The sequence below is a fragment of the Drosophila ficusphila genome, unplaced genomic scaffold (assembly GCF_018152265.1).
Source record: "Drosophila ficusphila isolate 14025-0441.05 unplaced genomic scaffold, ASM1815226v1 contig_286, whole genome shotgun sequence".
NCBI classification, from domain to species: domain Eukaryota; kingdom Metazoa; phylum Arthropoda; class Insecta; order Diptera; family Drosophilidae; genus Drosophila; species Drosophila ficusphila.
In genome coordinates, this window is record NW_025064189.1 from 8,376,693 (window position 1) to 8,392,806 (window position 16,114).

The 16,114-nt window shown below is 40.9% G+C and overlaps 2 protein-coding genes across 2 annotated transcripts; one reads left to right on the top strand and one right to left on the bottom strand.

Annotated features, from left to right (window-relative positions):
- Positions 1-53: 53 nt before the first annotated feature.
- On the bottom strand, positions 54-1,020 carry LOC108099082 (probable serine hydrolase; the record flags this gene model as incomplete). Its single annotated transcript, XM_017202386.2, has 1 exon — positions 54-1,020. A coding segment is annotated over one exon (921 nt), but the record flags the coding sequence as incomplete, so codon positions are not given.
- Positions 1,021-11,348: 10,328 nt separating this feature from the next.
- On the top strand, positions 11,349-16,027 carry LOC108100172. The gene is made up of 3 exons (XM_017203943.1): positions 11,349-12,918; positions 12,983-13,228; positions 14,670-16,027. Exons 1-3 carry the CDS (start codon positions 12,846-12,848, stop codon positions 15,821-15,823), a joined length of 1,473 nt encoding a protein of 490 aa, XP_017059432.1. The 5' UTR covers positions 11,349-12,845; the 3' UTR covers positions 15,824-16,027.
- The last annotated feature ends 87 nt before the right edge of the window (positions 16,028-16,114 follow it).

Sequence of the window (16,114 nt, forward strand, 5' to 3'; positions counted from 1 at the left end):
CTATTACTTTGGAATACAACTAATTAATTAACTTACTAATTATAGTAAAATATTAATTATAAAAATTTAATTTGAAATACCACCAAAAATGCACAATTTTTAGAGCTTACTAGATTTCGAAACTCTGTGAGTCTGAATGAAGGGCACTATATAGCGAGCACATTCCTCGGCGGCATGGAGATGCACATGATGCTTGGCGCCCTCCACCTCGTATAATTCAAAGTGCGGGTTGCCCTCAGAGAGAACTGATATGGCTTCGTTGCAGCGGGGTCCCACGAACGGGGAAAGCGATCCCTTGATCACCAAGTATGGCTTCTTTTTAATACGCCTCGCCATTTCTGCAGCCAGTCCCTCTTCGATGTCGAATATGTGGTAGAACTTTACACGTCCATCCCTGGAAAAGAACACCTTTTCCGGGTACATCTGCGACCTGGTCACCTGTCGGTGGAGCATGTGATGAGCCAAGTGGCTTGGCACCGAGTTGTTGCTGCTCTTTGCAAGGACATTCTTCATTTGATTCAGGGTGAACGATGGGGGTTCCTGCTTTGTGCCATCCGCGTGTCGCTTCTCCTCCTTCAGAAAGCCTTCGATGTCCTTGGTCAGCTTGCCGGGATCCTCGACTCTGCGGGGCAGCAGGACATCCAGGGATATGATTAAGTCCACTGTATCTGGAGACATTGCCGCGTACATGAAGCTCACTACTCCGCCCAAGGAGTGACCCATCAGGGAGACCTTCGACCAGCCAAACTCCTTCATAACTCTCGGAATTATAAACACGTAGTCGTAGACATTGTAGTGCACCCCTGGAGGAAGGCGAGAGGATCTACCATGTCCAGGAAGGTCGATGCAGAGGATTCCTGAGTGATCGGAAAGCAGTGGAATAAGTCGATCAAAGGTGCCCAGGTTGTCCAGCCAGCCATGAATCGCCAGGATAGGTCTTTCCGTTCGGCTTCCATGCCAATGACCCGATATAAATCCCCAGGGAACCGGAATATTCACCTCCTCATACTGCAAAGCAGTTAAAAAATTCCAATTATTGATAAACCATTATTTTCAAATCACAACAACACTTTACATTTTCCTTATTTAATAAGGTTTCCATTATGTTCGTTGAATTTCCAATATTAAAGCCGAGGAGATTTGAACTTCTAATGATGTGATAATTTCTTTGTTATCCAGGTGTTCACTTATTTTCAAGACAATACCACGACTTGCTGCCTTGACTACTTTGCACCAACTGATTTGTCTTTCTGACGTTGGTCGAAGTCTTGAAATGTTCAGTGTTAATGTCCAAATTTCAGATAATAAGCGTCGGTCAGGCGGTTCAAAATATTAACCCACTTCAACCATATAATAATGAACAAAACCTCAGTTGTAAGAAATATTATTAAGTCTGCAAGACGCTTTTATTTTCTTAAACTAAATTAATTATTTTTTTTTATGTTTTTAAATTACAGTTTTTTTTTAAATGTGTTAATTTTATTTTATGTAGGTTAAACATGAGAACCGAACGTTCACGCGAGCAACGCACTCGAAGCACTTGATAATCTAATTATATGTTTTGAGATTACGAAGAATTATTTTCGGAATCTTAGGCAAACAGTCACAGCTTTAAAGGCATTGTGATGCGTAGTTAATATGTGTGTTTATTTGCGTAGAAAATGAGGCAATGGTGACTTTTCTTTTTTCGGCTGCAGTGCCGTATCTCTGCCAAATTGTTATCATTTTTTTATATGTACAAAAGTCGAGCAAATAACTATGCCAAGCACTAACTTATCAATGGATCATTTTTTTAATAAGCACCAATCAAAACAATAAATTTTATAATTTATCTATCCCTTGTGCACTTTAAGTTGAACTAGGATTAAGTAAATCGAAATTCCTTTTACTGCACTTCCCATTTCGGGCTGCCGTCTGGCTTCTTCCTTCTCAACTGTCGGCCAAGTGTGATTGCCTTCCGCCGTCTTTCTCCTCGACTGAGTATGGTTTCTGTGTAGCAATAATCTCACTCCTCTGCCAAGACCTTAATTTGCATTCGGGCAAATTTCCTTGTGCATTTCAATCGTGTGTGCACGAAGCTGCAGCCATGATTTATCTTTAATTTATGTTTGCGTAATTTATCACGTCTGCTGGGGTCATGATGTCACCTTCGCCTCACTCCGGCTTGTTGTTTAATTTTCCCCAGGCAAAGGCTATGCAAATTGTCCTGAGCTTTCCCTAAAGTGAAAGTGCCATTTCTCCGGCGAAATTTGTGCGTGTATTGGCCTTGAATCCATAATTTGCCTGTCAACAGCAGCCATGTCGTTGTCGTCGTGGCCCAAAAATTTTGCGCACATAATTGAGTTCAAGCATTTGGAAGCCAATTATGATTTCCCACTTTTCACCCACTTTTCACCCACTTTTCTTTTGTCCCTTGCCGCGGCTCCTTTCACATCTCAATCAAAAGGGCGGGCCAGGTCCTTTGTCCTTTCGCCACCGTCGCTTTAATTGCCTCTGCCACTTAACGTATGCAAATTAAATTTAATTCTTTTTCTTTCAACCGGATCCCTTTTGGGTTTTCAGGTCACCTTAAGTGGGAAAGCAGCTCACCTTCGGTTTGATAAATATTTATGATTTCCAATGATAGTTGTGCTGAACAGGGAAAAAGGGTTGCCCACATCTTTTCTTTATTTTGCTTGCCCCAAGAAAGTAAATAAATAAACAATACACTCAAAACAGAAAGAGAACCTAAAGGAATTGTATCTTTTTTGTCTTAATTAAAAGTTTTATTTTATTTTTAAAAGGCTTTAAAACAATAGGAAATGGCTAAAGGATACAAAGTTTTTGCTAAATTTGATTAAGTTTAGTTAGTACAAGCAAATTCTGTAAATTGTATGCCATTTTTCTTAGTGCATAGTTGAGCACTATCCATGAAGCCTTCAACCTGTCAGCAAAGCTGCCGAAAAAAATCCTTTAGCCGGGGATCAGCCCCACAAAGACACCGCCGGAAGTCTCGAACTGATACGCATGCAACTTCTGAAAAAAGAAGAAAAATATGGGAAAATGGCAGGAAAAGCGGTGGTGGAACTTCGTATTCCCTGGCTATTATGCCTCATGTGTTGCTGTTCTGCTTTTTTAGCCGGAATTTCTTTAGACCCAAAGTGCGAGAGAGATTTAAGCTCGAACAATGGCTGAAAAAATACACGAGAGTGTGTAAGGAATTGCATTAAGAAATCATTTTCGTTGCGGTTGTTTCCACGAAGGGTTTTCCTGGTTTTTCTGGCTCTGCGGGTCTAATTCAAATGAATTATTTGAGCCGGAAGACTTCGCCCGTTGCATTTTTGTATGTGTGCGGTTTTAACAACATTTCTTTGGCTAATGAATTTGACTATTATATCAGCATGTGAGAGCGAGTGTGTTTGCCTCTGAATGTACGAGTATGTATAAATAATTGTATTTCCCCTAATTATACAGCAGGGCTGGAAATTTGCATTTGAATACATTTGTATGCAGTTTTCCGGGGAAAACCAGCACGAGCACACACACACTCTAGTTACAATTAAAAATTCCAGAAAATTACGAATGTAAACCAGAGCTTTGTGGCATGAAATTTGATGCTGTACTTTTGAATCCCCTGAGCTTGGGTCTATTAATTGAAGAGAACACAGTTTGCAGCTTTTAAGTTGCAGGTTGTGCAAATTTGATTAGATTTAATGACTACATTTTGCAGAAACTATAACAACATGCTACAAAATATGCAAATATTTGTTAGATATAAGTACAGAAACATTACAATATTTTTATTATTTAATCAACACAATAAATCATTTCAGTAAAGGTTACACATTGTGACTGTCGCTTTTATTAATAGCGCAAGAGCACATTATTCCACTTCAATGCCAAGGTCACGCCTCATAATCTGCCAAGATTTATGAATGTCACCCACTTTCCCCACCCAGATTTCGACGGCTGCCCACCTAAGTATGCATTGTTTATGTTGATATTTAGTTAATCAAGTGCCCGCAAGAATCACAATCAAAATTCAAACGGCACGTTTCCGTACTCAATCCCAATAAATTAATTAACCACACAATTTATGATTATTGCCGCAATGAGCTAGCTTTTTCTGGCGCCTTTTCTTATGGCTCTCTGGCTTTGGTTAACTTTCGGCTTTATTCGTTTATTTGTGGCCAAATGTTTCCACTGGCACTTCATATATATAATTCCCATAATTTATGCATTGTCATATACTGACTAATGGCAGAGGGGCGTGGCACTTGACAGGCGGAATAAACCGATTGTTTACATCTCTGGCTCGAAAACTCAATTGCCTGGCACTCAATTTGCAAGGCGGCAGAAAGGAAGATTTCATAATTCAAATTCTTCGATTTATGGCCAGCTGCTCTTCTGTCCTCCGGGGTTTATCGGAGACTGGGTGCTTCTGACTCGGCAAACATTTCGCACTTGGGCCAAGTCCCAGGCAATCGTAATTTACGATTGCCCTGCCCAAAAACGCACTATACTTGTGCGTAATGCCAAGACAATTGTGTGCACGAACTGCAAAAATTCCCCAACAATTGGCACTGCTAAAAAAAGGAGGTTTCTATTGAGCAAAAAACTGTGATTCAATTACCTTGACTACCAAAACAAAAAAAAAGGTTTCAAATGCGCAGGGAGACTGTTTATATAATTCAGAAATTCATTTAGTAAACGGGTTCTGTGGTCAGTTTTGCTCAGTGGCATCCAGAATGCACCACCTACCATAATTTCCATGCTCCACTCCGATTGGCCCTTCAACTGTTTTGTTACCGTATATCGGATCTTGCCTGGCCATAAATTTCCGCTTTTGGTTAACTTCTGCAGCTGCTGTTACTGCTACCAACTTCCGTAGGTGGCTTACTCTCAATCCAGAGAGGATTGCTGGGAGAATTCCGGAAGGGGACCCCGGAGATTTCGATTCTCCGTGAAGGCACTCAAAAATTATAGTGTCCCTTGCACATTTTGTTGATCCCCCGTTTGTAATTGGAGATTGCAGTTGGAAAAGTTTGCCATTCAAAGTTTACTTTTTGATTCAGTCATAGAGCCTGGCATTTGCCAATTTATCCGTCTGGGAATGTATATAAATTTTCGGGTGTGTGTGGACCATGTTTGTGGGCGGTTTCTCCGGGCAACTTTTAACATTTTGACCAGTAATTGAACTCGACAAAATGTCACAAACACATCTCAACTTTCCTTCTAATTACAATCTCTCATTGGTGCATTGTCTTTGCTGAATACTGCCCGAATTTTGTGGTCTACTTCGGTTTTAATTGGGGTTGAATTTGTGTGTGACAAACTGAGGAACCCATAATTCTTCAGCTTTTCATCTGTAAAGTTGCAGCAAGTCACTTAGATGTGTAAATATTTTGCCTGTGACCCCTTTACTTTCGGTCCACTTCATATTTATAGCCTTGCAGCCTGAAGATCTGGCAACTTTTCTAATTAAAAACAAATTCATGAATGCAATTTACATGAAATTCAATTAAACTTTTTATCTACCGTCCATCTTGGGAGTTGGGTTTTGCTGAGCAGGACAGAATTAAGCATACGCACTGTTGTCCCGGCGTGTGTGATTGCCATCAAGATGAGATCTAAGCATCCTCTTGGCCAAAATTGATTGAAGAAAAGAAAGAAACTGGAAACTTAAAAAAGAGAAATAACTGAAAATAAATAAATGAGCGACTGAACGATGCCGCAAGTATTTTCAGCGGGACGTGCACAGTGGCGGGCAAAAGTTTCTGCACGTTCGCTGCATCCTCCGGATTGTTTATTTGTGTTTGCATTTGCATTTACTTTTATTCCACTTTCTGGCTCGGATCCCCCGATTCTTGGCTCGTTGCGCTCTGTTTGCCAATGGCGATGGCCGTGTAATTTCACTCAAAAACATCAACATCAAGTGCAGCGGCAACAAGAACTTTGTTTTTCCCCTTTTCTCGGCATTTTATTTCGACTGTTCATTCGCCGGCTGGTTTATTTCGGTATCAATGTAAATTTTAATTTGTTTGGCAAATATTTTCTTTCTCGAGGGGCCTGTGGAGCAAGCAAAACAGCGACTGTAGCCAGCGGAGCTAAACGATGTCTCTTGCTAATTTGCCTGCAAAACATGTGGCAAATTGCTGTGAGAGAAATTCCAGGAAAAAATAAGATAAAATTTATAAATTGGAGTGAAAAAATACCCTGAACAGCTAAGCGTATACTATGGATTCCATATGAAAAAAGTAAGTGAACATTTTTTAAATATTTTTCTAATATATGTAACCATAAACCTTTTTGTAATTTTTGTAGTATATATGTTTTGAGGCTCTTTTACATTTTAAGTTCAGCTGTGCCTTAGAGCCAAACAATTTTTTCTGGATACTCTCCTTTTCATGCCAGTAAAACTTTTAAGTCCATTTTTTTATTGCTTCTGAGAAAAGTTTTTAAACTGAACTAAACCAAAGGCAAAACGGCAGGACTTCTCCTCTTCTTACTCCATATGTATATTCATGAACATGTGAACATGCAACAAATTCTTGAGCTTACACTCTCCCCTAAAAAACTTGCTTCACTTTTGATTGTTGGCGCACATTTAAGTGCAGAATGTTAAGTTTTCGGGCCAACTTGATCGCAACTAAGTAAGTGGCAAGGCGTTTTGCACGCATGCCACAAACAGTCCTGCGAACCCCTCTCATCGCAGATGTCCTGTCACTTCTGGAACCGTTTTCGCTTCGGAAACTCCTGACAGCAAGCGCCTTTTTCAGTTTTTTTTTTATTTTAATCAAGGCCTTGGGTTCACAGGAAAAAATGTTATAAACAGAAGTGAATTACTTTTTAAAATTCGATTCGCTGGAATTTATTTTATTTTTCTTAACATTTCAATTAAATCATTATATTTTCCTTTTCCTTTTACATAAAGCTGATTCTTTATAATGTGTTATGGGGCTCATATTTTTTGAGACTTTAAGTACAGGCTTAGGATTTGTTTAAGCCCTAGTTAAGTTCTATAATCACGGGATTTTTCTTAGTGCTATTCTGCCAGTTTGACGGCTTCTCCTCGGCGACAGTTGCAAAGTGACGATGACAGGCAGTGGGTCGTCGTCAACTTCGAGGTCCTGGCTGCTGTTGTCAGGCACGTGAATGTGTTTAGCTGAGCTGAGCTGAGGTCCTGTCCCCGGGTTTCTGTGCCCAGTCTAGACGGAACCCAATCCCACAGCTCGGGAAGCCCCCAATGTGGATTTAAAAAGCAACCGCTTCTCAGGAAATTTCCTTCGATCAATGCACTTGTAGTGTAACCTATGCCTAAACTTTAAAGTTAATGAAATAAAACGGAATGAAAGAATTCTGCTGACGAAAACTTAAATGGGCATTGTTCCTATCGCACATCTCTTTGGACATTATTGTTCCGGGGGCTATAAAATAAATAAAATGGAAATTTTATGCAAATTACTGAGATGTTCAACGACTATGTGGAGCGACAAAGCCGAATGACAATAATAATGTCAGGAAGGAGCCTTCAGGATGAGACCGAATATGTTTGAATTGAGACAAGAAAGTTCACTTGGGGAGGGCTAAAAAGTCCTTTGGGCGGTCTTCTAAATGAAAAAAGAGAGATAGGGAACTGAGGGGCACAGGAAGTGTTTCCATTTTGTTGAACAGATTTTCAAAAAGTTCGGCGACAGATTAAACATTTTCGCAGTGATTTTCAATGGTGCTTAATGTTGACTTCCAGTTTGAAAATTCGTCATCTCTGCATTTCATTTTCTAATTAATAAAGTCTTAAGTGACTAACTATTTATAGAATCGTTAACAAAGTTAGATGTATAAGGGGTTAAAACCCTTAATATAAAACCTCAAATCACGCTCACTTCCTTCAAGATTGCTTTTAACTCAATCCTGAATAATACAAAACTTTAAATGTTCATTTCCGGCTAAAGACAATCTTCTTTGTCGGCGCTCACATTTCCTTCACCATCCACCCTCCAACGTCACTTGAAATGCCAAATGAGCTTCCGTCCGGCCATCTTCGTTCCCAACTTACCCATCTTACCAAATTTCTTGGCCGTAACTGGAGTGGCCAAGCCGAATCCCAAAGCCAAATAGAATCCGGGCTCAGCGAATGTCCATCCATTCGACTTATTACATAATTAATAATTATCAGAGATGCTGAGCGGCGAGGGGAGGAGGCAAAGTATTTTAATAACCCATCACGTCACTTGCCCCACTCGAGTTTCCACTTGCCACATGGCAAGGAGTGGGTGGTTTCCAAGGGCGGTGGCCTGAAATCAATGTGCGAAACGTGCTAATTGCGGCAGCTGTGCAAATGTGTGCTTGGCCATTTGATAGTTGACCATCATTTTGATGGCCCACAGGCCGAAGTGTAGGAAATGGGCCCTGCGGATATCTCTAATGTGTGCGGTCAGGGGGAGAAAAAACTAATTGCCAGAAAGCGAGTGGAGGCGAAAGTTTTGCATAAATGGCTGCTCGTCTTGGCTTTCATTTGGTACTTCCTCTTGGTGAAAAGTACGCCACTGAGAGTGTGTTCGAGTCGTAAAAAATGGCAGTGCCGTAACACGTAATGAGATACTTCAAAATGATGTTATTGCTTTATTTATAGGGCTGCATAAAAAGACCAGAAAAATTGAGAGTTTGTAGCTACAAAGGGAGCTACTCGTTTTTCGTGTATCAGACATAGGTTTTTGTTAGCCATCGCTTCATAACCTTTTTTATGCCCACTTGGATGGCTTGTAGTTTGATTTTGGTTCCCTGTCTGTCACTTTTTTACCGTCGCCTTGTTTATTAAACTTCATCTGTCACAAACGATGGTGCGCTGAGAAAAAAGTGTTGTACGAAATCAAGAATATGAAATCAGATATTAAGAGAAAATAGTTATATCAACCATAGGACTTTTCTGATCAGTTTTGTTTTGAAATCGGATGCTGAATTTTTACTTAAATATTGTAATGTAAATAGGTATGTAGTTTTAAAAAACTTTTTCTAAGTATATAAAGAATGAATATCGCATTGGAGTGCAAAAACGACCTATTCATTGTGATGGATGCATAAATCTTATCCGTTGGGAAATAAAATAAAATATGGCTGTTTCTGTCTCTTATTATACCCTAGCAAAGCAAAAGGGTATTATAAATTCAGTCAGAAGTTTGCTGCTCAGTGAATGTAATTTTCTGACTCCATAAAGTATATATGTATATTCTGATCAGCATCACCATCTAAATTGATCTCGAGAACAATCGTCATACTTCGATATGGTTTAACCTTTATGCATTTTGCTCCACTTTTGTGATGACAGCAAGGGTATATAATCTTCTGTTCGCCGAAGTTAGCTTCCTTTCCTGTTCTATTCCTATCTCTTTAGGCATTTATATATCCTCCTCTCTCTATATGTGTCTGGCCCCCTCGAGCTGTCTGCTGCTTTATGATTGCCTTGGATTGGCTAATAACTTTCAGGGAACTCGTTGAACTGGGGTAATTGCGCGGGCTTTTTACGTTGTTCCTAGACTGACATTGTTTAGATAAAAATAATCTGCAGTCTTAAAATTATTCATGGCTCGATGTTTGATTAAAGGCTAGCCGGGAGCAAAAAAAAGAAGGTAAAACAAGGATAACAGGGAAAGAAAAATAAAACTTTCCTGTTGCCTTTTTTTATAACGCCACGATTTAATTGAAAGCTAATACCGAAAGGGAGTTTTTTCGATTTTCTCAGTAGTCAACAGCGTGAATGGACGTTTGCAAAGAGTTAATTAGATGAGCTTCGGGTTCCCTTTAATTTTGCTCTCTAGTTACCCATCAACTTCAGCTGCTGACTCATGAAAAATTAACACACAAATCGCATGAGGCAGACATTTAAAATGCACTTTGTTGCAGCTGCATTGCATAAAATTATTACAGAAACAAAAATGGTCGACGATAAGAACAGCAAAGCCAACAACGACTGGGAAATGGATTAAAAAAATGTCGAGAAAGTGACGACTTATTGAATACCTTAAGAATCCATAAATTAGAAATTTTAGAATTTTATAATACACATATATTTTAATTTTCACTTCTAAATATATTTTGCTTCTTAAAATTTATTGAAATTTTTATGTTTTTCTTTTTTAAAAATAAAATAATTACTTTTTAGAGATGCACTTTACTGCAAAAGGGTGTTGGGATAATGCCTTTTCCTTGACTAGCAGCCGATTGCTTTAAAGTGCATCAATTTTAATGCAAATGCGCAGCAAGCAGCATTAACTTTGCTGCGCTCTTAAAAATTTACATAATTGCTGAAAGTCAGGCGAGAGGCGCCTTTCCCGCCTCCCCCTTGCGGGTCGCATGTGTGCGATTGGTGGAAAGCGGCGAGGGGGGAAAACTTTAATGAAAAACGTCCAGCACTTTGCACAATTAACGATTTTTCATGATTTCCCCCTAGCAGCCGCTCTGCCCGCAGGCAATTTGCATAAATCAGTGCAAAGTATCTGTGACACATGGAGAGCACGCCTCGTAGGTGGTTGGTGGTAGGTGGCTGCTTTTTGGCCTGGTCAAATGGGGGCCACTGGGCTGTTGGGTGGTTGGGGGCCTCTGAAAAATGTTTACACATTTGCAAATGTCTGAAGGTCAGGGGTGGGGAGGGCTTGGAGGGACGGGAGGACGGGCTGTGCAACATGATTTAGGCGTTTGCCCGCTGAGTAATTGTTGTGCGGCGGTTCCGTGGCTCACTGGCGCAGCTTTAATTTAATTTATGCACCACTACGGCGGAGGCAACAATAAATGCAGCGGAAGGAGGCTCCTCCTCCGCCTTGTCGAGGGCCACTAAGTGGCCGCTTCAGCAAAATTAAATGCACTTCCCCGGTTGTTGTCGTCGCCATCGCAGTTGTTGCAAGCGATGGCCACAGGATACCACTGGGTATGTCGGCTATTGAGAGTACTTGTTGGTAGTAATGGGTAAATAACGTCTTAAAAAAATATCCTGTCTTGTCTACAAAAGCTTAAGGCTACACATTAAGTCCGGTAAAAAGAGTAAAGTTTTGTGGTTCTCATGTAATTAATTTTACAACCTAATTTCGTGAACGTCGAACTGGCATTCTTCAGTTGGAATGAATCAATAATTACTTTAGTGTCCAACAATGGAACCAAAGCACTTCCACAGTATTTTGTGGCTAGAATCAATCTCTTTTCACCACTATCTCCCAAGGCGGTGCTTAAATTATATTACTAGCCATCAAACGGTCGATTCACGGCCATTAGAAAATAATTTAATTTGCCATTATTTACGCTGGCTGCAGCTTGCAGCTGCCTCTAAACAGAATTTATTATTATGGCCGCACAATGTGTTTAGTTTTATGGCCCAAGACGTGAAGTGTTTATAAGGAGCAGAGAGCAGACTGCATTCCCCGGACTTATTTAATGCGTAATTACAGAGCAAATCTTGTTAGCAGTCGAAGTAGCTGCGAAAGGAAGGAAAGCGGAAAAGCGAGATAGTTGGCCATGAGCATTCTCGAAAAGGCAACACTCTTCCGAGGGTCAAAGGAGCAGCGCTGAGAGGCAGCTTAGTGTTTGCTTCATTGAATTCATAAGCGTCTCGAAAAGTAAATCCTAGTGAACTCTAGCGAAAATCCTTCGTCCGGATAGTGAACAAAATGCAGCTGGAAAAAATCCCTCGCATAAAAAGCTATGGGGCAAGCCGAGGATTTTCCCTGTCCTCCCCCGCATGCTGAGTTTCCCAACCTCCAACGAGGACAGCGCGTCGTCAAAAGTCAATTAACTGCAACACTTGCAACACAACTTCAACTAATTAGCGTGATGCTGCCTCAGGTGGAGAAGTGCATCTGGTGGTGGGGGTACGTACAGATATATATACATACATATATATGTATAGAAAAACCCCCGGGGAGCCAACAAAACACACAAAAATGTGTAGCACGCTTTCGGGCTTGCGGTAAATAAGAATGCACTTAACGTCGGGTTTTAGAAGAGGATGCAAGAGTGATGTAAACAGGGGAACGGCTGGGTCTTTGGGTCGGGGAGGGACCACCCGACTTTTACGAGGTGGAAAGTATGTCAAGCTCGGAGGGGTTAATTTGGGTTAGTTGTGGCTAACAGGGAATACTATATACCCACGTAAGTAGACAAACAAAGGGGATTAGCGGAGAAGATCTCAATTCGGTTTAAAGCATAGCGCTTTATTAAATTTAAATATACGAATGTTAAAACACCAATAAAATGTTAAAACACCAATCATGTTTATTAAAATAATCATCAGTTAAACATTGAACGCGGTATTTATTTTCCATATTTTTATTTTCGAATTTCCATATCGATATAACATAAAATACTCCATTTAATAAATTACGTTAGTAATAAAAATGCGAAAATTGTGTGATAAGTGATAAGAAAATTATTAAACAAACATGTGTGAATCAACCAGATAACATATGAAAATAATTTAGCTACAAATTAGCAAGCAATTAATATTATTATACCAAGAGTTATCAATAATGTTAAGCCTCTCTTTCTCATTCACAATGAATTAAAAATACCATTTCTCTTCAAACAAAGCTATTAATAGGTTGAATTGTTAAGCTCTGTTTTAAAACTTTAGAGAGACACTCCCCCTCCCACTTATCTGCCCCAATTTGCGGCAAATCATCATCATCTTCGTTTAATTAGGGTGTAGCTTGTTCCAAACCAGCTTCTTATCTTATCCACTCCTCGGAGACATTCTCGACAAGATGTTTTATCAAGTATCGGGCGACGATAACCACCTTCGAAAAGAGTCCCAAGCCTCGACTGCATCTTCATTTCGACTTCGGTTCCCGTTTGGAGTAGATGTGGCGTAAATTTCCACCTGAATGAAGCTGCCATTGCAGGTGGAAAACGTGTGGAAACGTTTCTTGGCCATGTTGTCGCTTCCGGATTTGCTAGGTCAGTTGAATGCGAGCCAATTTTATTTCAGCTCCCATTTTTCATACGGGTTTGCCATCTCCAGTCCTCGGCTGCTTGTGGGACAGTGGATTCTCCTTGGGCTACTATGCCAAGTCGGCTTATGTGTACGACAACCCGTGGCCCCATTGGTACGCCCTGGTGGGCGGGATAGTGGCCTTGGCTCTGACCTTGGGCTGGACCCTCCGCAAGCACAAGAGGCAGCAGTACAGCTTCGATCACTACTACATCATGTTCTACGGACTCCTCTGCTCGCTGATGGGAAGCTGCTTTATGCTGACTAAACAGTTGGGTGAGTCATCAGTGGAATTCCTAGCCCGTTCATTTATATTTCCGTGGTTCAAGTATCGTAAAAGATAACATATAAAACAAGAGAGGAGGCTTATATTCCATTGTAATCATCAAAAATGAGGAGCAAAATGAATAAATTCTGAACAATATCGATATTGGTAAAACTACTACACTTAGAGTGGTTTTTCGGTTGTATTAGGGCCAAAAAGTGACTTACAGCGGAACCAAACACTGTTTTGAGCAGCTTATGACCAAGGTAATCGAGCCCAATTACTTTTTAGACGATTAAAAAAAAAATGATTTTTGGCCAATTTTCGCATTTTTGATAAGGGGTAACATCATCATTTTTTTCAAAAAATGGCCAAATTTCAACATTTTTAGGCGTGAATGCCATCGGATTCGAAATTTTATTACGAGTTCAACGGTGTATACCAATTTATATTTAGATCAGTACTTACCGAGATAGAGATAAAAAACTAAGTTTTTTAACTGATTTTATGTAATTTTTTCCTAAGCAACTGCATCCTTAGGTTGGCTTCGATTTTTGGATCAATTTCACTGTGCGACAAAATTTAACGAAATGTTTGTTTGAGTTACTTTTTTGATTGTTTTTGGTTAAGGGGCATAAGTTATGCACAAAAATATTTATGCCACCTTCTAAGTGATAGGATTTCTTTTTTTATGATAAATTTTATGAAATTATTATTATGAAAATATTTAACACAAAATATTATTTTTTTTTTTACTTCCAATAAACTATTATTTTTTTTTAAAGTGAAATTTTTTTTCTGATTTTTTTGGCTTTTTCAGAGGTATCCTCGCGTAACAAGTTCCATACGTAGTCGCCCAGAGTAAAGAGCTGGGAGAAAAAAATTTGAAATCATTGTTATAAAAGCCTAACGGTATATTTGCTTAATATATTTTAATTAATAGATATTGAACTTGCATAAAACGCTTATAACGGTGAAAAAATATTTTCCCAATATGGTATTATAAGGCTGTGAAATATGCAAAAACACGCGTTTTTGGGACCTTTGAGTGTGCGTAGAAGCTGATTGGCTATTGATATTAACAAATCCAAAAACTTGTATTCTTATTTTGACTAGTAGAAGTGAAAAATAAGAAAAAAATCAACTCAAACATTTTTTTGTCGCACAGTGTTTTTTTTCACATTTTTAGGATGTAACCCAAATCTGCGTTGCAACTGAAATTAAAATACCCTCTGCAAGGGCATAAAAACGGAAACATCTGGGACGTGAAACCACAGAATATTATGATTCAGTATATTATCAAAGCAACACTTCCAGAGTCAAAAACTGTCATAATTTTACCCCGATTTCAAAGTAGCATACCTCAAAACTTTTTTAGTAGACTCCATAAAAAACCGGCTTTTCATCTGGCCTAAAATATTCACCTAAAACCGTTGTACTTTTAATCACCAGCTGTTAGCTATTACTTCATCTTCGTGGGACTGAGTGTGCAGTACTTGGCGGGATTCAGCTACGTGAACCTGCGATGCGATGCCTCGGGATCGAGGCCGTCGAGGATTGCCCTGGCGAACTCACTGTATGTGGGAGGGATGACCTCGGGGTTCGTGATTTTCAACGAGATGGAACCGCAGCGCAGTGGACTGATTGCCCTGGGAATTAACTTGCTGCTACTCTGCCTGGTGTGTCTGAACGAGTTGCTGCACCATACGGGCTGCATTAACTACAAGGAGTCCAGGGACTTGGTGTTTAATCTGCTGAACGAGGAGAGGATGGTCTTCCTGCCGCGCCAGGCGATTCTGGCCCAGTTCGTGGGCCGAACGGACTACCAACTGGAGGACAGCAGGCAGTGGCTGGTGCTGATACTGGGAGGAAGCCTGGTGTACCTCCAGAAGAGCTGCCTCCTCTTCTCGCCCACCTACATGCAGCTGATGTGGAGCAGCACAGTGGGCTATCTGCAGCGCGCCCAGCTGTACATTCCCTTCGTCCTGTTCGCGGGCGGCTCCAGCCTTGGGGCCCTGCTCCTGATGAGGTACACCCCCAAGCTGGTCTACCTGCTCTTCGGACTCATCCAGATGACGCTCATCGTGGCCCTGCTGTGCATCTACAGCGACGACCAGGCGGAGCACTGCTTTCTGTTCCTCTGCCTCATATACGTCACCATGGGAGTGCTCTCGAGCCAGGGGATCCACTGGCTGCTGGAGTGCTCGCCCTTCCTCTACACGGAAATGGCCCTGGCCACGGGATTCATCCTGCAGCTGGTCGTGCTCGAGGGCTGCAAGTACGAGTTCTTCGCCGAGAACCACTGGACTGCCCTGCTGGTCGGCAGCGTGGTCACCCTGGTGCTCACTGCCCTGGCCATTCCGGTGGTGCAGTGGCTCCAGCCGCACTCCGCCAGCCTGGTGGATGTGCGCAACCGCCTGCTGGGCATCCGGCGGCAGTCGCTGCCACCGGAACAGACCCAGTTCTGGCACACGAACCACTTTCTGGCCCACAACAAGCCCGCCAGCCAGCTGGCGTCCGTGCAGCTGGGCAGGAGCAGGGTGTTCCAGCAGTACCCGATCAGCGGGAGCGACATCACCGACAGCCAAAAGAACGACAAGTTCTGATAATAAAGTGTGCACTTTAACCACCACTTGTTTCTGCTTTGCGGGTCCCCATCATTATTCACATTCAATTGTCACTGCGATTGCTCTGTTATTTATCTTTGTCACAGAAAGTGAAATAATTCAATTTTATTTTCTACACAGCTCGATGAATGTACCAGAATGCATTGGTTTCGGAAAAATATAACTTCCAAAATAAAAAGGCAATCAAGTCCACTTAATTTTCTTACAAATTAATTTCGCCACAACTGCTTCTTTATCTTTTTCCATTAAAAAATAATAAGCTGCAACAAG